We start from the raw sequence: 26,043 nt of genomic DNA, 5'->3' as shown, positions 1-26,043 counted from the left end.
GACTGAAAGGCAATCTTATCACTCAAATTTATGATAAATGTAAATGGTGTCAAATGTTAACAACAATCCTACAGCGAATATTTCATAATTACTTCCAGTGTCATTCATTCATGGCATTTAGCAGTGAGATATATACCTGTACATAGGAACTACAGTATTAACACTGATTAGACCATTAAAAAATAACATTGCAGTATACAGTACTGTATTGTATACATAAAAATCATACTTATTATAATATTCCTTTCACTTCTTACATGATATTTGCACATGCTACATTTAATTAAAAAGGTGAAATAAACACAATAACTAACTTGTTATTGTTATTACTATTACTTGAGTTACAATATTTGTACAGAAACTATATAATAAATTAATAATCTATCTTTAGACATGGTTATAAAAATGAACTCCTTCATCATGGAACATACGTTCATGAGTGAGGAGTACAGAGTATCAGAAGCCTGAGCAGTTTAGGGTTCTAAGTTTTGGTTACCATAACAGTCTTACTGATCAGGGCAGACCCTCAATTGCCCAACTCTCCTGCCGATAAGTGGAACAATACTTCATTGCCATGGTGGGTCGAAGTAATTTTCTTGAAATATCATACGAGTCAGTGAGGATAATTAAAATAAAACCATTGTCAAGTTTCAACAGTATTTGAGTAATTGTTAAAAAAGTCAGATACTTAGTTTCCATTTACAAGGAGATATGAGGAGGATTGCTCAGTGTCCTTGTTCATCTTAATATTTATTACACAAAATTTTTTATCCACAGCTCACACATACTGTGTCCAGTTATTAAGGATTTATGTCTAAATTCATTTGTTTATGCTTCCTTTACATGTCATGCATGCACATATCATGAAATAAACATGCACAAAAAACACAATTCCTACATCATTAAGATTTTGTGTAATAATATTCTGAGTTTATGTCTTGAGATTTATGAGAGGGGAATCATCACATTATCATCCACCTGGATAAGAAGGAGACCATAAAATAGTGATAGCTTAATCCATTCCCTAAAAATGTGTTTTGCTCCTTGTAATAATTTTTGAAGATATCAATACTGGTTTTATAAATGTCTTGCACAGTGTATTTTAATCAAATAATAATAAAATGAGATACATGATACGTATTTAAGTCAATACCAGTAAAATTTGTAAAAGTAACATTAAAAACCAAATACAGTGGTCCCTCGATTAATGAACACAATTGGTTCCACAGAATCGTTTGTTAACCAAAAATTTCATTAACTGAATCTATTATTTCAATGGGATATTGGGTAATTGGTTCCAACTCACAGAAAAAGTATACACACAAAGTATTGTATACTGGTAATAGAATTAACAAAACTTTAAATATAAACTAAATACAGTACTGTACTGTACAGTATACTGTACAATAATAAATAAAAAACAATAGAATACTATACTGTATTTTAATTTACTTTGAGGTGCGTATGTTGTATTCCAAGGCAGCTTTGTTTATATATCAAACAGCTGATTGTAGAGGCAGTCGATGATGACATGCCATATTCTTTACAGAGTGCATTGGTTCTAATGCCTTCTTCATGTTTCATAATAATTTCTGCACTGTATATTATCAATAAGTTAACTAATTTCAGAATGACAATTAATTTTAATGTAAAAATGCAAAAATATTGAAGACCAACAAACTGGCTGTTCACTCCACTGTAAACAAAGTTAAACCAAGAAGCGTTGGTGGGCGAATCGATCAGCTGGAGTGCTGACAAAAACTGTTCCCTGTACTGTATATATTATCAATATGTGAGGTAAATTTCAGAATGACCAATAATTTTAATATAAAAAATGCAAAAATATTCAAGAGCACAACTTGCTTGACATTTATTCCACTGGAAACGAATGTAAACAAAGAACCAATTACTGTATTGGCGGACTAGCCGATCAGCTGATGCGCACACCAAGGCGTGTTTCTCGTAAGGCTGTCGTTAATCGAAGTTTTATTCATTAATGGAACTGAAAATCCTTATGGGAGCTAATCCGTTAAGCAAAATTTTGTTAATTGAACCGTTCGTTAATTGAGGGACCACTGTATGTCTATATGGCAAAGGTACAGATGGCTCAATGAGATTCTGTAAGTTAAAATTAATAAATAAATAAGTCCATTACATACAGTGGTCAAATTCTTTTATAAAAAAGTATATTATCTATCTCACATTGTGACATTAGAATCTGCTACTCTGCTAAACTCACATCATAAATCACACACCATGTTATATTGTGACCAACAACACAATCAATTTCAAACTGTCTCTCATTGCATGAAATATGGCATCTGACTGTGTTAAACAATGAATAACTACAATAATATTCATGTGAACCTTTCTCTTTGGCCCAAGTTGTGACCAATATCAGAAATAAAGCATTATAGGCTACTTATAATACTCATCATACTGGTTTATGAAACAAACCAAAAACATACTCGGTGGGTATATCAGTAGCCTTCTCAGACTGGCCTTGTCCATGTGGTGCATACCTAATTCAGTCAATATGAGTTATAACTAAAACTTACCAAATAATTGGACCATTCCAAACTTACTCTTTTTCACCACTGGTTGAAACATCTGTAATAATTGGTTGGGAATGTGATAAAAAATTCTGTCACATGAAGTGGCTGAGCTTAAGCGCTTGAAAAATATACAGTATGAACAATATATCCGTTACACATTTACATAAAAACACTGGGGAATGAAAGAACTCTTGTACATCTTCTACACAGATTACATTATATCACTTCATCTCTGGCAATAAATGTGTAAATGAGGCATGTGAGTTTCTAAACAAAGATGTTTAGAATTTCCTCTTATTCTGCAGCATGTCATGACAATACAGTAAATAGCTTAAGAAAGTACACTGAGTACAGCATAAAACAGACAGATCACAGCTTGTTAAAAATAGCATATACTCCCTGTTCAAAGAAATTCTTTCGGTGTTGGTATCAGGTCTCTTCATTATCATCATTGATTCATCTCACTAATAAGTAGAAAATACCTTAGAATGATGTAAAAGAATTTCTTTAAACTTACATTACCTCTCAACTGATTAATTTCATACTTTTTAAAATCCTACTTCTTGAAAGATCTTTTGTCTTCCATGTTGTTTACAGATACCCTAAAGTATTTGGTAATAAGCAAACACAAGTAAATATTAGCAGAGGTGCAAACAATATTGCAACATTAGCTCTGCATTCATTGTGTAAGCAGATACAATAAAGATTCCATTTTTCTTATGTAACCAGTTTTGATACTTATGCTTATTATCTATAACTTTAAATATTAACAATAAAAAATAAAGGCAAACTAAAAATGGGTACAATGGGCATGTCTATGACAATTTCCATTAAAGTAGTCAATTTAATTGTTTGTTGTTAAACACATCTGTTCAAATTTTCATGGAATCTTTGAGCTTTCTATTCAATGCTAAATTTTATTTCTCACAGTACACTTATATAGTGTATATTTCATCTACAAACTGTCCTGAACATTGGTGCTTTGTATAAGATAATTTTCACTGCTCTTTTGGGAAGCTAAAATTATCAAAAGGTTCTTCCCAGAAGGGGTCAGCATCAGTTTTACCAGATGGTGCAGTAATATTGATTTCATTTTCTGCAGAGAAAAAGTCATCAGCAAAGGGATCACTGTTACGACGGAAGATGCTCACTGAATCTGACTTTTTCATATCTGCGGTAGGAGCAACATAACGAGCAGTGATCTTGAACTCTGCCTCTTCGCTGGGAAAAACATCATCAAGAACAGCATCTTCACTTGGTACAGGGGTCCTTCCAGGAGTACCATCAGTTTGGTTCTGGGTGGATTGTTCGCTACCCTCCTCATTATCATTTTGTTGAAAAGCATTCTCAAAGTCAGCAAATTGCATTTCACTTTCACTACCTTCTGCTTTAACTTGTACCTTACTAAGCTTGACGCTAAATGGATCACTTTCCGCAGCTTCACTTGTTGTGGGACTGTCCTGTGGAAGGCTGGGAAATGCAGTATCAAAATTCACTTCTTCAGCTACACTACCAATTATTGAACTAAAATTATCCTCAAATGGGGAATGTCTAACATCACTTCCTTCACTTCCCACACTAAGTCGCGATGGAACACGGTTCCTATGCGGTCTTGTAGAAGTTGGAGGAGTGAAACTGTCACCAAATGGAGACTTTCTATTTTCAGAGCCTGAACGGGAAAGTCGTCCATGATCTACTGATGCTTTCCGGGAATCCTGATTAAAATCATCATCAAATGGAGATTCATGAGAAATGTTTCTATTTTCTTCATGAATGGAATGTAATGAACCAATTGATTTTTGGTCATCATATGGAGTATTCCTATGAGATCCATGCCAGGAATCATCAAATGGTGAAGCCCTTGGATCGCCTTGCCTTGTGAGACGACTGACCTCACCTTCCAGTGATGGTTCTCTTTCACTCTCCACTTCCTTTAGAACCTCATATCGATCACCTCGATTAGTGAAATCATCATCAAATGGACTTTTTCGTTTACAAGTTGAGGTATCTGCTGGCGGTTGAAGTGAGTTTTCTCTATCAATTGGGGTTTTAGTTACATTGTCAATACTACTTCTTGAGGAGCTCCGAGGCTTGGACTCAACAGTAGTAAATGGATCATCAAACTTATCGGTATTATCACCAAAACTTGAAGCAAAGCCACTGTCATCAACCTGCTCCATTCTCTTTGAGTCTACAAAATTATCAGTAAAGGGAGATCTTAGAGAATTTTGCCTTGAGATTTGTTCGCTGCTTGACAAATCTTGGAAATTTGAATACTTTTCTACATCAGAAGATGAGGGAACAAAATTATCATCAAAGCTTGCAAAGGATGTTTCAGATTCAGGCCTAGTTCTTCTACCAGATGTCTGCCTAGATGAACTACCACCAGTGTGACAAGAGGCACTGAAATCATCTGTAAAAGGCGATTTCTGGGTATCAATCTGTTGCCTGTGAGGTCTTGGACTTGGCTGCGTCTGATGTGACGGAGAGTTCACTGGAGTGAGGCTTTTTTCACTCATTGTGGCAGCTGAGAAATCATCATCAAACTTTGCATCAAAGGCAGGTTCAAAGTTATCGTATTCACTAATTTCAGGACTTCTGAAAACTGTAACACACTCAAGGTCATGATTTGGAGGATGCCATTCTTTATCTTTCTCCAGCTCTGCAGCATCCCCATCATCACTTAAGGAAGACTTATGTTCCAGGGAATCATGTCGAAGATCACCATCAAAATTTGCTTTAAAGGTGCCTGATGAAACCTCTGAAACTTCTTCCTCCATTGAATTTTGAGGGGTCAAGAAATTTTCATCAAATACAGATTTCTGTTTTGTAACAGTTGTCAGTTCCCGGAATACTGCATATCTATCTTCACTAACTGGTGCTCCCACAGCATGTGTCACATGCTGATCACTACTTTCACTGAACTCTGGAGGCTCTACGGGACTCTTTGGGAATTGGGCATCAAATTCAGCAAACATTTCATCCTCACTAAATGCAAATCGTTCTTTGCTTTGATCTCTGCTGGGACCCTTAGATCTCCGACCAGGTTTCTCTGGTGGCACCCCGTGTGTTTGTATGTCTCCTTTGGCCTGATCCTCTAAATCTCCTCCTTGCCTCAGCTGGAGCTGAGCCAAACAAGCTGCTAGCTCCACTACTGTCATCCTTGCTAACTGTTCCACTGGCATATCTAAACTAGCTGCTAGTTGGTCTAGGCTTGTGTTAGCAAGGTCAACTGATACATTGCTCTTTGGAATAAGTTTAGGGGATTTCCCAGGAGTTGATAACTTACTTGGGGTAGATTCTCTTGAACTTTTAGGTACAGCTCCTGTTAACTCATGAGTGGGACTAACACTCGGTTTCGGAAATTGAAAATTGTCAGGGTGAGAAGGCTTGGTACATCGGCTTGGGATAAATGCAGGTTGAGAAGCAGAATCAGGGTAGCGCGGTTTCCTGGCAGGGATTGGAATGGGTGGAGTATTAGCTTCTTCAGGGGAGGAATCATACTCATTTATATAATTATAATGTGCATCTGATGTTGGAGGTGGACGTGGAGGTGGCCGTAAGGAAACATGAGTAGGTTGCCTCTTTGGTGGAAGAGGTGGTGGCTCAATATGGGCTGGTCTGGGTGGTGGCTTGGGGGCTTCTTCATAACTGAGGTTAAGTTCATCTGTAGGAAAAGGTCTACTCTCTACTTCTGGAGAAGAGAACTGCTCAACATCACTGAACCGGCTATGAGAAGGTCTTAAAGACAAAGTTGCAGAACTAGCACTCAACTGTTTTGATAGATATGATCTTGGTCTGGGCCTAGGACTGAGGCCTCCTTCACTTTGCAACTGAGGAGGAGTTGGAGGAGTCAGCTCACCACTAGTAAACCCACGAGAATGTCCCATGTCTCCCATGTCCCACTCACTTTCAAAGCTTGATTGTTTTCTAAACTTATGGCTCCGTGGCAGAGTTTTGGGACTTAGCGAAGAGGTTGCAACCATGATTTGTTTGCTTAAACGAGTCTGGGGAACAGGGGAATGATGGGGATGGGGCAGTTGTGGAGATCCAGGACCTGAGGCCATTCTTGCAGGAGACCTTGGTACTGGAGGTGGAGAAAATGGTGGTGGACTATCTCGGAATGATTCAGGAGGCAGAGCTACAGTTAATGGCCCACATGGCAGTGGTGGAGGAGGCTCATCTGGTATGCTGCTTGACATCTCTGACCTTTGGCTTCTAGGTGAATCATTTGGGAAAGTATTAAAATCAGCAAATCCTGAGGATGAAAAATTAGAAGCCTCATAGAAATCCTTTTCTGAAGCTTGGTGGAAACGAAAGTCCTCCTGCCCAAAAGAGTCAGGAGGACTAAAGGACTCTGTAAAGGAATGAGAAGGCATAGAGGTACAATGAACAGGAGTAATGTTTGTTGATGCTGAATGTCTTGAGGCTGTTACACAAATAGATCTGGGTGTAGTAGCATAGAGAGATGTTGAGGCTACCAATGCAGAAACCTCAGGGGGAATCATTCCTGGCTGAGTTCGCGGAGAGCATGGGGCAGATGCCTCTCCATCTCCCAACTCTCGTAAAACACGTCTCACTGGCTTGCGCATATCACTAAAGAAATCTCGCTTGTCAACATAAGGACGATTTTTTCCTGTACCAAGTGGATCTAGGTCAGTAAATACATCGTATTGAGTTTCTTTACTGCCAGGAAGTGCTGCATCAGGGAAATCAGCTTGTATCCACTGTGCATCAAAGTCATCTGCCTGGTGAAGACTAGATGCACCACTGGCTTGAGATTCTTGTCCTTCACAAAACCTTGCATCACTAAAATCATTAAATGATCCATTATTCACAGTTCTGAATTCTTTGAAAGCCGCATATCTGTCTTCCTGTGACTCCCCTGCTTTTGACACTTGCTTTGCAGGTTCATTTTGAGCTGGCGGGGGAGACTTTGACACATCTGGAAAAGTTACAGGGAACTTTCCAAACTCTTGACTGCCTTTCTGCTCTGAGCCCCCTGAAGCAGAAGTCTGTTGCTGCTGAGACCCATGGTGTGAGTCATGCCTAGTTCTACCAGACACAGGAGGAGGAGCCAAGGGGGCAGGCGTGGGTGCTGTACTTGCTGTAATTCTAGGCTTGCTTGTGTCGGGTGGGGGAAATGTGGGCTTGAAGGAATCACCAAAGGGGTCAAACTGCTCACCCTCCTGTAAAGAAATGATGTGATAGGAAAGAGTTAAATGTTCTTAAAGTTACATATTAAATGATAAGATTATATTACAAAAACTATAAAACTTTGGCAGCGTTTACTGCATGACCTACAAAACCTTGAACTCGATAATAATTTCTTATAAATGGACTATAAATAGATCTTCAGAATGATGTTCATGACTTTCTCCACCAATTTCCTTTGTAAATTTAAAACTGGAATTTTGCTACTAATAAAGCAATAATTTTTAGATTCATATTTACAGATAATTTCATTAAAGTCATAACAGATTAATAGAATATATTTTAAAATCAGATTTCTTTTTCACAATTGTTCTTATAATTATCATTTTTAATATTTGGTAAACCAAATTTGTACTAATGGTAGCATTCTTGGTCACTGTAGATATTTAATTACAATGTATTTGGCATCTTGCAAACACATTTCTGACAAGAACTTAATCTGAATCCTATAAGGTACATAAGTATAGCATCGTTCTTAGTGCATAGTGATATTTTTGCAAGACAATTACAGAAATCCATATCAAAATGAAAAAAAGTAATTTCATGATCCTAATTAATAAATGAAGAAAGCTGTTAGTGAATATTTATGTCAAGCTCTAAAAGGTGTGCTTCACCTTGCCTCTGAGGGACTGGTGAAGCTGAGCACCAGCCTGAGGCTAGACTGAAATAATGCTGTATATCCCTTTACTCAGTAGTGCTACATATTCATCCAACTCTATCCTGCATCTTTAATGATATGCACAAATTCACAAATTCATGCATACTACCCTCATCCAACCATATAATATATCACATAAAGATGTAGGAAGTTTTTAACTTCAGTAATTTCACTGTACTGTACTTAAAAAAGAAAAAATACCCAAATAATATATATATATATATATATATATATATATATATATATATATATATATATATATATATATATATATATATATATATATATATATATATATATATATATATATACATACAGTTGTACCCCACTTAACGCGGTCAATTGAACCCAGAGGGTCCCGCGTTAAGTGAAATCCGCGTTAAGTGAACAACAGAACATATGGGATTAATTCCAATAGAAACCGGCCCGACCCCCAAACTCCACTTTTTGAAGGCACATACCTATGTTGTAGTAAAAATAACATCTTAATTTTATGATGGTACATGCACACAATTAATACTTAAGAGAAAAGAGAAATACAGTCGCCAAGTTAATGTCCATTCAAATAATGGACTCAACTCCCTCCCACTCTCACACTACACTGCCGGCTCTTCCCTCTCAGAGAAATTTTTTGGGGAAAACCACTAAATTTTAATAAATTATACCTCAAACTAAAGTTAGGATAATACAATTGACATTGCTGGATTCCTTGTAAGACCAGGAATATTTTGAATATAAATGTCATATATTTTGCACAAAAGATAACATAGTTACCTAGAGAAAAAATTTTATCTAAAAATTGTATGTTTAATGCAAAATATATGATGTTTATATTCAAAATGATCACCAAATTATAAGAATTCCAGCAATGTAAATTATATTCTGACCGGGTAATTTGTATGAATTTTATGAGCTAAAACAAATATCTTCAGTTAATAAAAAAAAAAATAATCTTCACGACACTATCTGTCAATCAAAGTACCCCACCTTGCCTCCCCCCCTCTTCCAACCGCGCGGTCAGTCCCAACCCTCCCCCCCCCCCCACCAATCCTCCCTTCCAGAGTTTTTAACATTTAGTATTAAATAATACCTCAGATTAAAGTTAGGATAATATAATTGACATTGCTGGATTCCTTGTAAGACCAGGAATATTTTGAATATAAATGTCATATATTTTGCACAAAAGATAACATAGTTACCTAGAGAAAATTTTTTATCTAAAAATTGTATGTTTAATGCAAAATATATGATGTTTATATTCAAAATGATCACCAAATTATAAGAATTCCAGCAATGTAAATTATATTCTGACCGGGTAATTTGTATGAATTTTATGAGCTAAAACAAATATCTTCAGTTAATAAAAAAAAAATAATTCTTCACAGGGTAACAGATGGTCGGTCGGTCCCTCCCTCCCCCCCACCCCCCACCAACCGTCCCAAGGAGATGTGTGGGATAACCACTAAATTTTAATAAATAATACCTCAAACTAAAGTTAGGATAATATAATTGACATTGCTGGATTCCTTGTAAGACCAGGAATATTTTGAATATAAATGTCATATATTTTGCACAAAAGATAACATAGTTAATTTGAGAAAATTTTTTATCTAAAATTTGTATGTCTAATGCAAAAATATGATGTTTATATTCAAAATGATCACCAAATTATAAGAATTCCAGCAATGTAAATTATATTCTGGCCGGGTAATTTGTATGAATTTTATGAGCTAAAACAGGCAGTCAGGCAGGGTGGCGGGTGGGGCAAATCTAAAAATAGCGTCTCGAGCCGGACACTCACAGCGTATATGTGGAAAAAATCCGTGTTAAGTGAAAGTTCAGCTCTGGCGAGGCACCGCGTATATGATAAAACGCGTTAAGTGAAACCGCGTTAGGCGGGGTAATACTGTGTATATATATATATATATATATATATATATATATATATATATATATATATATATATATATATATATATATATATATATATATATACATACACAGCTCCTCCCCGACTTAAGACCTACTCGACTTACGACCACCCGCACTTACGACCTGCCTAAGTCGTACCAAAATTTTGTCAAATCACGTATGTTCGAGTCCCAACATCAGTACACAGAGAAAATTTCGTTTGAAATTCACTTTAAAATGGCGGGCAAGCTAAAAAGTGAGTTTTGTGGTGCTGAGAAGAAAAAGAGACACCCATTTTAGATTAGGTATTACCCCGCATTACACGGTTTCACTTTCCGCGATTTTCTCTTTCCGTCCGCGATTTTCTCATTTACGTGGTACCTTGCCAGAACCAGACTTTCACTTTCCGCGGTGCAACTACTCATATACACGGTGAAGTATAATTTTTTTTTTATTTAGCTCATAAAATTCATACAAATTACCCTGCCAGAATATAATTTACATTGCTGGAATTCTTACAATATGATGATCATTTTGAATATAAACATCATGGGTTTTGCATTAGACATACAAATTTTAGATCTAATGCAATAATTTGGTTTACACAAAGCAAATATTTTATCATTTGTGCAAAATATATGAAGTTTACATTCAAAGTATTCCCTGACCTGCAAGGAATCTAGAAATGTCAATTATATTACCCTAACTTTAGTCTGGGTTATTATTTATTACTAAAAATGTAAATATACTATTTTCTCCCAATCGCTTCTCTGGTAGGGAGGGAAGGTGGGGGGTAGGAAGGGAGGGAGGGCGGAGGTGGGGTATTTTGATTGACAGATAGTGTCCTTGAAGAATATTTCTTTGTTTATTTACTGAAGATATTTGTTTTAGCTCATAAAATTCATACAAATTACCCGGCCAGAATATAATTTACATTGCTGGAATTCTTACAATATGATGATATAAACATCATGGATTTTGCATTAGACATACAAATTTTAGATATAATGTAATAATTTGGTTTACACAAAGCAAATAATTTATCGTTTGTGCAAAATATATGAAGTTTCCATTCAAAATATTCCCTGGCCTGCAAGGAATCTAGAAATGTCAATTATATTATCTTAACTTTAGTCTGGGTTATTATTTATTACTAAAAATGTATATATACTATTTTCTCCCAATCCTTCTCTGGTAGGGAGGGAAGGTGGGGGGTGGGGGGTAGGAAGGGAGGGAGGGCAGAGGTGGGGTATTTTGATTGACAGATAGTGTCCTTGAAGAATATTTCTTTGTATATTTACTGAAGATATTTGTTTTAGCTCATAAAATTCATACAAATTACCCGGCCAAAATATAATTTACATTGCTGGAATTCTTACAATATGATGATCATTTTGAATATAATCATCATGGATTTTGCATTAGACATACAAATTTTAGATCTAATGTAATAATTTGGTTTACACAAAGCAAATATTTTATCTTTTGTGCAAAATATATGAAGTTTACATTCAAAATATTCCCTGACCTGCAAGGAATCCAGAAATGTCAATTACATTATCCTAACTTTAGTCTGAGGTATTATTTATTACTTAAAGTTAAAATCTAGTTTTTTCACCCAGACATTTCTCTGGTAGGGATGGAAGGTGGGGGAGGCAAGGTGGGGTACTTTGATTGACAAATAGTGTCGTGAAGAATATTTTTTTTTTTATTACCTGATGAAATTTGTTTTAGCTCATAAAATTCATACAAATTACCCGGCCAGAATATAATTTACATTGCGGGAATTCTTACAATATGATGATCATTTTGAATATAAACACCATGGATTTTGCATTAGGCATACAAATTTTAGATCCAATGTAATAATTTGGTTTACACAAAGCAAATATTTTATCTTTTGTGCAAAATATATGAAGTTTACATTCAAAATATTCCCTGACCTGCAAGGAATCCAGAAATGTCAATTATATTATCCTAACTTTAGTCTTAGGTATTATTTATTACTTAAAGTTAAAATCTAGTTTTTCACCCAACATTTCTCTGGTAGGGAGGGAAGGTGGGGAGGCAAGGTGGGGTACTTTGATTGACAAATAGTGTCGTGAAGAATATTTTTTTATTACCTGATGAAATTTGTTTTAGCTCATAAAATTCATACAAATTACCCGGCCAGAATATAATTTACATTCAGGAATTCTTACAATATGATGATCATTTTGAATATAAACACCATGGTTTTGCATTAGGCATACAAATTTTAGATCCAATGTAATAATTTGGTTACACAAAGCAAATATTTTATCTTTTGTGCAAATATATGAAGTTTACATTCAAAATATTCCCTGACCTGCAAGGAATCCAAAATGTCAATTAAATTATCCTAACTTTAGTCTGAGGTATATTTATTACTAAACGTTAAAATCTAGTGGTTTCACCCAAACATTTTCTCAGGAGCTAGTTAGCTGGGGAGGGGGAGGATTTGAGTCCATTATTTGAATGGACATTAACCTGGCTGTATTTCTCTTAAATATTAATTGTGTGAGCATACCATCATAAAATTTAGATGTTATTTTACTACAACATAGGTATTGTTTAGGAAAAGTGGAGTTTGGGGGTGGGGCCAGTCTCTATTGGAATTAATCCCATGTGTTTTGTTGTTCACTTCGTGGTTTTCACTTCCAGGGACCCTGTGGGTTCAATTGACCGTAAACTTCGAGGGGTACTACTGTGTATGTGTATATATATATATATATATATATATATATATATATATATATATATATATATATATATATATATATATATATATATATATATATATATATATATATATATATATATGTATATATATATATATATATACATATATATACTGTATATATATATATGTGTGACCTCCCCGACTTACGACCTGCTCTGACCTTACGACCGTCGGGACATATGACCGCGGCAGTCGTGACCAAAAATATTTTCAAATGACGCGTGCATTTTCTATACCGAAATGTTTCCGTCCCGGGCGAGAGTGTGGCACAGCTCGGGTCGCCGCGTGGGTACACTCACTCAGTGGAGCACTTAGTTGGTGTTTGGCTATCATATCCTATACTGATCGCACGCTGAGAACTTTCGTTATTATCGTATTTAATTGACTTTATAATGATTGGAAAGCGTAAAAGTGAGAGTACTGGTGGTGCTCCAAAGAAAAGGAGACAGGCAATTACTTTTGAGATGAAAATGAAGATAATAACACAGCATGAGAATGGAAAAACTTTAGCAATACTCTCATGTGACCTTGGTTTCTCACACTCAACTATATCCACTATTCTGAAGGACAAGGAATGTATTTGTGATGTAGTGAAAGGAACAACACCTATAAAGGGAACTATAATATCAAAGAAAAGACAAGGTCCTATTCACAATATGGAAAAATTATTGGTGATATGGATAGAAGACCAGATACAGAAGCGTGTACCCTTAAGCCTTCTAACCATACAGGCTAAAGCAAGAAGCCTGTTCCAAAGCCTGAAGGAGCAGGCAGGAGATGAATGTGATCAAACCTTTACAGGAAGTCATGGGTGGTTTGATAGATTTAAAAAACGCTACAGTCTACACAATGTTAAGGTGAGTGGAGAGGCAGCTAGTGCCGATGTTGGTGCTGCCGAAGCTTTTAAGGAGGAGTTAGATGAAGTGATTGTGGAAGGGAATTATTTGCCTGAGCAAATATTCAATGTGGATGAGACTGGATTATTGTGGAAGCGCATGCCTGAGCAGAAATACATCCACAAAGAGGCGAAAACAATGCCAGGATTCAAGGCATTCAAGGACAGAATTACACTTCTGTTGGGGGGGAATGTTGCTGGTTTCAAGCTAAAGCCCTTCATGATCTATCATTCAGAGAACCCCAGGGCTTTGAAACGTGTCAGCAAGCACACACTGCTAGTGTTTTATCGCAGTAATGAGTAAGCCTGGATGACCTTAGCACTGTTTGAGGATTGGTTCATGACTTGTTTCATTCTACGAGCCAAGGAGTATTGTCTGCAACAACGGATTCCATTCAAGATTTTGCCGATTTTGGATAATGCTCCGGGACACCCACCACACCTGGACAACATGCACCCTGATGTTAAGGTAGTCTACATTCCACCTAACACTACCTCTATCATCCAACTCATGGATCAAGGAGCTATTGCTGCCTTTAAAGAGTATTATTTACGCACTACCTTCGCTCAGGCTGTTGCTGCTACTGAAGGTGAGAAAACGCTCGGAGAGTTTTGGAAGGAGTACAACCTTTTGTCATGTATAAAGAACATTAGTGCAGCATGGGATCAGGTTACAAAACATTGCATGAATGGAATATGGAAGAAAATCCTGAAAAGATATGTGAACAGTTTCAAAGGATTTAATGAAAATGAAGTTATTTCGGATATTAGTAACAAGATAGTGGAGTTAGGTAAACAGCTGGAGTTAGAAATTGATAATGAAGATGTTGAACAGTTGGTTGAAAGTGTAGCAGAAGAGCTCAGTAACGAGGATCTTATTGAACTAGATGCACAGAAAATTGCAGAGGAAGAAGAGAGACAAAATGTAGAAGAAGAACCTGCACCCCCCCAAAAAGTTTTCAGTGAAACAAATGGCAGAGGCATTTGCTACAATTAATAAAGGAATGCAAATGTTTGATGGCATGGATCAAAATTATGAGCATTATGCCAAAGTTGACAGAATGATCCAAGATGCACTTGCTTGCTACAGAGAAATTTATAATGAAAAGAAAAAACAAACTGTGCAGTCTAAATTGGACATCTAATTTAAGAAGTCCCCCAGTGCTGTCTCCTCACGCCCCACCACTGTGCCTCTTCACTCCCTCAAGATGATCCAATACCTTCAACCAGCAAGTTTCCACAGTCCATAAACCTGTCTGAAGAAAGCGACATTGTTGACCCACCCAGACCTGTCTCCTCCTCTGCTTCTTCCAGTTAATGTAGTTTCTATGTATAATTAGAAAATTATGGGGGCCCCGTGTGCATTCAGCTGACTACAGTAAAGGTAAGTGCTCAGTCACACTGTATCCATTCCTCATTATTTATTACTTTTACAGTACTGTATTTCATTGTAGATTTTTTATTAAAAAAAAAAGATTTTTTTTTAATTTATTTTTTTTAATTTTTTATCTATGTCAAACTTACGACCAGTTGGACTTACGACCTGGATTTAGACCCCTAACCCAGTAGTAAGTCGGGGAGCACCTGTGTGTGTGTGTGTGTGTATATATACGGTATCTATATATATATATATATATATATATATATATATATATATATATATATATATATATATATATATATATATATATATATATATATATATATATATAGCTGCTAGACCCGACTTACTAATTTGGATTTATTCTAGTTGTGACCATTTTTTTTCCAATTTTTTTTTTTCCAAATGACACACACATTTTCTATACCGAAACGTTTCCAGTTAATGTACGTAGTCTCCATGTATAATTAAAAAATTATGGGGGACCCATGTGCATTCAGCTGACTACATTAGAGGTAAGTGCTCAGTCACACTGTATCCATTCCTCATTATCTATTACTTTTACAGTACTTTATTTCATTGTAGATTTTTTATTTATTTATTTTTTTTATCTATGTCGGACTTACGACCATTCGGACTTATGACCTGGATTTGGGTCCCTAACCCCATCGTAAGTCGGGGTCTAGCTGTATATGTATATGTATATGTATATATATATATATATATATATATGTATATATATATGTATATATATATATATATATATATATATATATATATATATATATATATATATATATATATATATATAAATATATATATATATATATATATATATATATATATATATATATATATATATATATATATATATATATATATATATATATATATACAGTATATATATATATATATAGACACACACAGTGGTCCCTCGGTTAACAAACAAAACTTCGATTACGAAATCCTTACGAAAAACACGTTTTGTTGTGAGCATCAGCTGATCAGCCGATGGGATAGTCTGCCAATTTAGTAATCTGTTCTATGATTACATTCGTTTCCAGTGGAGTAAATATCAAGAAAGTTGTGCTCTTTAATATTTTTGCATTTTTTATATTAAAATTATTAGTAATTTTAAAATTTAGTTAACATATTGAAAATATATGCAGTACAGGGAACTAGTTTTTTGTGCGCCCATCAGCCGCTTGACTCATCCACCAGGCGTCAGTTTGGCTTTGCTGACAGTGAACATCGATTTTGTTGGTGTCTTGAATATTTTTACATTTTTACATTAAAATTATTGGTCGTTCTGAAATTTAGTTAACATATTGATAATATCTGGTGCAGTGCAGAGTTGATTTAAATAAAATAATCTTAAATTACACCTAGTAAACTTAAAATTTTATTGGTGAAATTACTGCATCAAGCATGGGTCCCTTCTCCTCCACCCCCACTTCTAATTCCCATCATCATCATTATCAACCAGGAACCTTCTGCATACACACCTCAAAGTAAGTGTACTTTACTGCATTTTTTTTTACTTTGTATGTACTTTTCTGTGAGCTGGAACCAATTACCCAATATCCCATTGAAACAATAAGAATCTCTTAGTATTACCATTTCATAAAAATCTCTCTCAAATTCCTTTACAACTTAAAACCTGGAACGTCAATGTGGCATTTAAAAACTCATGCACTGTAAAACAAATGTTAATCAAGAACTCCCCCCAACAATGCAGGCAGCTGCATTTACAAGGTTCCTTGCAAGGAATGTAATATGTTTTACTTAGGCCAGACAGGCAAAGATCTTGTAACTAGACTTAAACAACATAAATATAGTGTTAGGACAGGCCAGGAATCCAATGCTCTGTTTGTTCATTTGAGGAATAATAAGCATTGCATTGACTGGGATAATGCCTCCTCAATATTACCTTGTAATTCAATTGACAGTAGGAACATTATAGAATCCAGTCTCATTAAACATACCGAATCCGTCAACATGAATTTGAGTAATGGTATGTACAAACTGGATAATTTCGTAATTAAGAAGATTTGTAACCAGGTGAGAAGGTTGTGTCATCTTACCCTCTGACCTGACTACCAACTGCTGCTGTGGTGATTATGAAGATTAGTAGGGTCACTACCTAGTGACTGGACCATTGTGGACACTCACTGTCCCCTAGGGACTTGATCTCACCCTCCTCTACTGTATATATATATGCCTTGTTATGTATTTCACCTTAGTCTGTACTCACCCCTGTAGATGTGAATTACACGAAAGAGCTTGGGAACTTCGTGTTTTTCAATTGAACCCGCTTGGATACAGCGTAAAACGAGAAACGCGCAAATGAAATAACAGAACATATGGGATTAATTGAAATAGAGACTGGGCCGACCCCCAGACTCCACTTTTTCCGACACAATACCTACGTTGTAGTAAAAATAACATCTTAATTTTATGATGGTATGCACGAACAATTAATATTTAAGAGAAATACAGTCACCGGTTAATGTCCATTCAAATAATGGACTCAACATCCCCCCCCCTTCCCACGCTCGCTGGCTCCTCCCTCTCTGAGAAATGTTTGGGTGAAAACAGAAGGCTTACATTTTTAGTAATAAATAATACCTCAGACTAAAGTTAGGAAAATATAATTGACATTGCTGGATTCATTTCAAGACCAGGAATATTTTAAATATAAATGTCATACTGTATTTTGCACAAAAGATAAAATTTTGGCTCTTTCAAATCAAAATCTTACATTAGATCTAAAATTTGTATGTCTAATGCAAATTCCATGATGTTTATATTTAAAATAATCACAATCTTATGAGAATTCCAGCAATGTAAATTATATTCTGACCGGGTAATTTGTATGAATTTTATGAGCTAAAACAAATATCTTCAGTAAATAAACAAATTATACTTCACCCACGTAAATGACCAAATTTACCGCATAATTAAAGCATTTCATTCTGGCAAGGCACCGCGTAAATGACCAAACGCATAAACAGACTCAACTGTGAGTGTGTGTGTGTGTGTGTGTGTGTGTACAGTATTAAAAAAGGGAGGTACTACCGCCTGGGAAGATATTGGAAGCATAATGTGTTGTCTAATGGTAGACATTGCTGCCATATGGCATCACAAAATTTTTGACCAATTCCCAGGCTGCTGATCTGACTGACTTTCTGCCTCATTTACACACAATTGCAGGGTTTCAATTTTCTTTTACTTTGACAACACAACATATATATCGTTTTTCACTTTTGATCTGTGTTATTTTGTCCATTTTTATATTTATTTATGGTAAAATTAATTATTTTTTCACCCCCTAGCCCTGATGTTGGTTGGTGACCTGGGGCAGTAAACTCAAAATGTCTCATCAGTTACATACAGTAGCAGAGATACGGTACCGTAACTTACAGTCCCGGAAATTTCTCATACTAAAAATTTAATTAAGGGTCTGTAAGCAGTCTGTAACACTAGTGTTTACAATGTAAATTAAGTTCTGTTGTCCGAAAGCAGATGGCAGCGGATGAACTAGTTGGCCAATAATCAACCAATCACAAGAGAAGGAGAACTCAGCTGAGATCGATGCAAGTGATAGTTGCTAGACGTACTTCAAGCGTCATTAGTGATGATGTAATTATGTTTGAGTAATACTTGAGGACAATGGTTAAAGTACGTAACAGTGGCATCACATTTTTTCTTATAAAAGTATTTTTTCATAGGTTTTTGGTTTAATACAATCAGTAATCATGTTCTCTTTTTGCTGCAGAATTAGTAAAATGTACCTTACCCTAACATAAGATAATATAACGTAACCTTAACATGTCGTACCTCACCTATCCTACATATACCTTACCTAACCTTTCCTTTTTTATACAGTAATCCATTTGCAGAGAATATCAAAGGTTAAAATGCATAATAGTGGACTCCTAGGTTACATTTATATATCATCATAAGATTTATGGATATGTTGGAGAAATGATTATAAAACGTTTATCTCTGCAAATTTATATTTTAAAAAGAAATTAAAATTTTTCTAGAGAACAAAATCGTTAGTCATGTGTGTTGCAGCTTTCTTAGGTTAGGTTAGGATAGGTAGGGTAGCTTTAGGTTAGATACAGTAAGGAAAGATTAGGTAAGGTTAGGTTTTGTTACGGTAAGATACATTTCACTAATTTTGCAGCAAAAAAAAAAAAAAATCACTATTGAATGTATCGGATAAAAACCTATGAACATAATTTTTTTTCTAAGAAAAAAGAAAATGCTATACCATTGAATTTTATATTATTAATTTTATTAGGTTTGATGAACTTAGAATGGGTTAGGTATTATTTCACATTGTCATGGGTACTTCTTGGATACTTGGCAGAATAAGAACAGAAGAACATAAGAAAATAAGGAGTCTGCAATAGGCCGGTTGGCCTGTGCATGGCAGCTCCTGTCGAGAGTTACTACCACTCTCTATCATCCATGAATCTATCCAGTCTCCTTTTGAAACTTTCCAGCATTCCAGCACTTACTACATAGTTGCAAAGCTTGTTCCACTCGTCCACCACCCTATTTGTGAACCAGTTCCTTCCTATCTCCCTCCTAAACCTAAACTTATCCAACTTAAATCCGTTGCTTCGAGTCCTATCCTGCTCAGATATTATAAGAACTTTATCTAGCTTGTTTTAACTTGGTCTTAGCCATAGCAAGGCGTAGGCTATTGGTTGAATATGCAAAAAGGCGGAGTCTAAGCAAAAAATGTTCACTTGACCTCATATTTGGCTTTCATTACTGATGGATATCTACAGCTATACCATATTAATAAGGTGTATCTGCAAGTTTATTCAGTCATAAAAAATGTTTGCACCATAAATGTGGACAATATGAATCTTCTATTTTGGTACAAATTACTTGGAAAGTTGTAAGAAGACAAAAGATGCGTCGCTTCCATTCCGCGACAAATGTAAACACACTCAAGCCTCTTCTTCCCATAAAAAAATGAACTAAAAAGACAACCTGTAATAACTTATTTTAATATATTGATGTACAAAACATTTTCTTTATTATTCGATGATAAAACAAGTCTAACAAGCTTTTATTACAACATATATTACAAAAAATTTTATGCAATCAGGAAAAAGTGACTTACTATATCCAGGTTGAGCGTGTTACAACAGCTAAGGAGGTCCTGTAAGTTACGGCCTCGAATACGGACTCGCTTATGGAGTCCACTGACAAATATTTGATTTGAGTATACCGATGAGAGACTGTAACTCCAGTTACGGGGTAAACAAAGAGATACATTCCCATACAATAAATGCTTTTGAGTATGCGGCCCCTGTGGCCGGGTAGGCTGGTACCCGAAAAAAAAATGCATGGTGATATGGGAAGAAACTTAAAAAATTTTGATGGAAAGTACATACGCAGGGATATTGTATATAATACCACTGTACTATACAATATATACAGTAGGAACAGCATGAAGCTTAATTTGAATATTGTAGTGTATATAAATGCTCTTTAAAGCACAAGTAAATACAGGGAAGGTGTAGTGATCCAAATAATCATGATCCTAGGGAAACTTAACCCATATAATGCGATTGGTCTCAATTTCAAGTGTATCCGTGTAGGGTTTTGACACCTAACAGGTTTCCGTTTCGTACATTATATGTCAACCATCAACTGCCAGAAGCACGTCAGCAATGAATGGGTTAAAGGGACTGCATCTGTTAACTATAGTTTCTTTTTTCGTTTTTTGATATTTTACAGATGTTTACATTATGTTTAATTACAGTTACAGTACAGGCACCTCTCGATATATGCAATACAGTAATTACATTCTTGAAAATGGTTATGTAAACCAAAAATGTATTAATCAAACAATGTAAATAGTGGAAGTTAGAGGATTTTGTTATTATTACGACAGCACCCAATATTATACCAGTGAAAAACTACAGTAAATATAAAATACTCTGGGCCTTTGTTTATATCACAAGTATACAGATGGGAACATTTTCGTGAGTTTGGTGTTCGATCCATGGGCTCAACATTCAATCTATTCTCTCTATAATCAAATTTCAGGAATAAGAGATTTTAGATGGACTGATTAATGTTCCACACTTGGCACTCCTTGATTTTTTCTGTACTATCATGAATAGTCCAGAAAGTAGATTCACAAAGTTTGAGGGCATACATAATATCAGTTGTTCATTCACCTCTCTCATAGTGTTTGAGCACATCCATCTTACTCACAATGGTGATGGTTTGTATGTGTGTGTGCATCTTAAGCCTTTGGCAGAATCCGTACCCGTGTCTTCAGCTGTAGGGAGTTGAAATTATTTACAAAGTTACACGTATATCGAGCAGTGGTCCTCCGCACCCTGCTATATGGCAGCGAGACATGGGTCACAAACAGGAGGCACCTCAAGGCACTTGAAAGCTTTCACCAACGTAGTCTACGTTCCATCCTCCGAGTTTGCTGGGAAGACAAGAGAACAAATGCCAGTATTCTCGCTAACACCAACTGTAGAAGCATCGAGGCTACCATTCTCCATGAACAGCTATGTTGGACTGGCCATGTTACCCGCATGGATGACAGTAGATTGCTAAAGCAGCTACTTTACAGTCACCTAACGAATAGTAAACGTAACGCTGGAGGGCAACTGAAAAGGTATAAGGATAATCTTAAGATAAACCTGAAAAAGTGCCAAATCGACCCACTCACCTGGGAGACGATTACTCCACACCGTAATGCTTGGAGGAGCATCACATAAGAAGGTGTCAATACTTTTGAATTAGCCTGACTGCAAACCGAGGCAGACAAGCGCCAACGCCGGAAAGACGCTGCTGCCGCCCCTCCCGTACTAGATGTAGCCCTCCACGTGAGCAACAACAACTGTGAACGACACTGGAGGTCCTGCATCGGCCTCTTTAGTCACTTCAGAGCTCACCAACGAAGGTGACATCCCTAAAAACTCATATCATTGTCTCATAGCTAGACGATCGTCATACAGTAGAACGTCGATTTAAAACGATTCAATTTAAAATTATTGATTTAAAGCGACAACCACAATTAAGGACAATATATTAATTTAAAAAGAATCTTTGCTAGTTTACGCGAGTCAATCTGGTGCATCATATGGAAATACACACTATTTTAAATTTCATACTTAATGTTTACTGCCAGACGCGTCTGGGCACACTACACGGCTGCCCGCCACTCTCCCACACCCTCAGTTCTCATGCCGACGCTCTAGTGAACGGACATATTGTGTAACACTATCTCCTCCTACCATGTGCATCAACCATCACCACTATGTCCAAGAGGCCAGCTACTACATCATTAACTACCCCAAAGACCAAAAAATCAAGGCAAGCAATTACACTGGAGCAGAAAATCAAGATGCTGGAAGCACTGCAGCAAAGAAAAGGTGCTTCAAGTGTGGGGCGGCAATTTGGACAGTGATGTGGATAATGAGCTGGTCAAGTTGGGCTCCGCATCTTAAGAGGATCAACTGCCGAACTAAAGTTAAGTGAAAATCTATTTTTGATAGAATAAAGTAAAAAAAAAAAATAAGTTGAGAGGAAAGTGAAAATGCTTGGTGTCAGACGAGAGGCGGGTGGTGTGCGGCGCCAGCGCGACCACCCTCTCACATCAGCTGATCACTAGAAAACAGACCATTTTGCATCCCATAATTTTAGCTGTGTTGATTTATGAGTGTTTTTTTTTGCATAATACTACAAAAAACAATGTTTTGTTTATTCTAGGAGATAGGGCGAGGTGCATCTGGGTAGACTCTGAGTATTTTTAGTATTTTGTCTTTCTCTCAAGTACCAAAACTAAATTATTCCATTGGAAAAAACACTTCGATTTAGTGCGAATTCAGTTTAAAGTGACTTCTCTTGGAACATATCTCGTGTTATATTGACATTCTACTGTACTCGATTCCGAGTGACAGCATAGTAGTAGTAGTAGTAGTAGTAGTAGTAGTAGTAGTAGTAGTAGTAGTAGTAGTGGTAAAGGATGATGTCAGGGCAGCAGCAGGGAACCTACAAGTGTGTGCTGGCCACCAGGCTGGTGGGGAGGCGGCCATTCACGCCATGAGATTGATATTTGAGCAGCGTGATTGTGAGGCCGTTCTCCTGGTGGACGCTTCAAACGCATTCAACATACTTAACCGCAAGGCGGCACTGCACAACATCAAGATCAAGTGTCCTAGCTTTGCGATGTATGTTGAAAATTCGTATAGGAATCCTTCAGACCTCTACATAGTAAACAACAAGGCTCTACGAGGTGATACCATCCTACAGTCGACCGAGGGAACAACACAGGGGGACCCCGTTGCAATGGCAATGTATGCAATAGGCCTATCAGTGCTCCAACAAGAAATAAAGTAAGAAACAACTGGGGTCAAACAAGTGGCATATGCTGATGACCTCACAGGAGCAGGAAAAGTGGAGGACATCAAAAAGTGGTGGGACCTGGTAACATCGCGAGGTCCACAAATAGGGTACCACCCAAACGCCAGCAAATCCTTCCTCATCGTGAAGCCAGATCATTATGATCGGGCTGTGGAGGTTTTCGGCGAAAGTGAGGTCAAAATAACTAAGGACGGCCAAAGACATCTAGGCGCAGTAATTGGCACTACGGACTTCAAGACCCAGTACGTAGGGGGAAAGGTGAATGAGTGTGTTAGCGAAATCCATGCTCTATCGGAGATTGCTAACACAGAGCCACATGCGGCCTTTGCAGCATTCACACATGGAGTCAAGCATCGTTGGAACTACCTGATGTGTACCATCCCTGAGATCCGACCCCTCCTCCACCCTTTGGAAGAAGCAATCAGTGTCAAGTTCATTCCCAAACTAGTGAAACACCACGACCTAACCCTAGTAGAAAGAACACTTCTTGCACTTCCACCAAGACTGGGAGGGATGGGACTAACTAATCCAGAGGAGATTGCTGACTCTGAACATCAAAATTCACTTAAGCTCACGGCAGCCCTCACTGACCACATAATAGCCCAGAATGCAACAGGGGAAGTGGACACCAGCGAAGTTAATAAGATCCGTAGGTCCATTACAACAGATCGGCAGCACTGCCAAAATGACATGTTGCAGCAAATATTGCTGCAGGTTCCAGAAATTTTGACAAAAAAAGTAGCTATAGCGCAGGAGGTGGGCGCCTCGAACTGGTTAACTACGTTACCGATAAGGGCAAATGGTTTTAGCCTTAACAAACAAGAATTTACAGATGCCATTGCTCTAAGGTACGGTTGGCCAGTAGATGGTTTGCCCTCCCAATGCGTGTGTGGCGATTCCTATGATGGCGATCACGCCATGGTTTGCAAGAAGGGGGGCTTCATATTCATTAGGCATGACGAGGTAAGGGATCTCACAGCAAATATGTTGAAGGAAATCTGCCGGGACGTCATGGTAGAACCGACCCTCCTTCCACTGGATGGCGAGATCCTCCAACACAGGACTTCAAACACATCTAACGAAGCCCGTGTGGACGTCAGTGCTCGAGGATTCTGGACGCGGGGACAGCGAGCTTTCTTCGACATCAGGATTTTTGATCCCATGGCCGCTTTGTCACCGTAACCTAGCTCTCGATGCTGCGCATAGGAGGAACGAGAACGACAAGAGAAGGGCATATGGGGAGAGAATTCAAAATGTTGATCAAGGCAGCTTCACTCCTCTAGTGTTCACAACCTCTGGTGGGATGGGCCCAAGTGCAAGATGTTTCTACGCCAGACTCGCGGAGCTGATCTCCGAACAGAAGCAGCAGCCCAGAAGTTATGTCACAGCCTGGATGAGATGTCGACTGTCCTTCTCTCTCCTTCGGTCGGCTTTGCTCTGCCTCAGGGGAACGAGAGCTTCTGCCCCTTCTCCGACAACTGCTGCAGATATTGACTATGAGGCTACAGTCACTGAATGCCGCATGGATCTGCGGCTCAACTAATTTAACACAGATAGGATAGCTTCTTATGTATTAGGATATTTAATATTAAGGTAATTAAATGGTGGCGAAGGTGTGGCTATTGGGGGAGGCTGTAGTAGTAGTGTGTGTATGCAGGGGCAGATCCAGGGGGAGGGGTTCCTGGGAGTCCGAACCCCCCCTTTTCATCAGAAAATTCCAATACGTTTTCTTTAATGCACAAGGCCTCAAAATGCCCATGATATTGGTGAGATTTTAAAAAATTTCCAGGGGGGGGGAGGGGGGGGCGGGGCGGCTAATGAGACAAAAATAAATACAACCTAGATAAAACAGACAATGAGGCATGAAGGATGAGGTACCATGGAGAGAGACAGTCTATCAACAAGGAAGAGACCTTTACCTTTCCGGAAAACGTGCCCCCCCGAAAATTGCTCCCAAAGCTGGAATTTTCCGGAAAATTCCGACTGTCGAAGAGTTCCGCATTTGAGGGATTCTCGCTAACGGAGATATTACTATACCATGATTAGTTACATATAACCTTGGTTCTATAGACTACAGTAAGATCTTGTATTTCGCGAGTAATATAGACTGGAAAAATTGCGCCAAATTCAAATTCGCCAAATGCAAATACATAAACTAACGGAAAATATAACAATATAGACTGGCCACTCTACATCAACCTCTGATTTTCCCATTTATAACCTCCAAATGATACAAATTCTGCCTTTATT

The 26,043-nt window shown here is 37.2% G+C and overlaps 1 protein-coding gene across 6 annotated transcripts in view; it reads right to left on the bottom strand.

The window, feature by feature from the left end:
• Positions 1 to 310: 310 nt before the first annotated feature.
• The window catches only part of LOC121876856 (protein disabled-like), a 245,410-nt gene continuing 219,677 nt past the window's right edge, over positions 311 to 26,043 (bottom strand). For all 6 annotated transcript variants that reach the window (XM_042382542.1, XM_042382375.1, XM_042382608.1 and 3 more), the window contains one exon: positions 311 to 7,744. In XM_042382542.1, the coding sequence (XP_042238476.1) occupies positions 3,554 to 7,744 (4,191 nt within the window). In that variant the 3' untranslated portion in view covers positions 311 to 3,553. The remainder of the gene's footprint in view (positions 7,745 to 26,043) is intronic.

This window comes from Homarus americanus, unplaced genomic scaffold, assembly GCF_018991925.1.
Source record: "Homarus americanus isolate GMGI-L3 unplaced genomic scaffold, GMGI_Hamer_2.0 scaffold51859, whole genome shotgun sequence".
NCBI classification, from domain to species: Eukaryota; Metazoa; Arthropoda; class Malacostraca; order Decapoda; family Nephropidae; genus Homarus; species Homarus americanus.
Note: the sequence above shows the minus strand (reverse complement) of the source record. Positions and strands in the feature narration are given on the sequence as shown.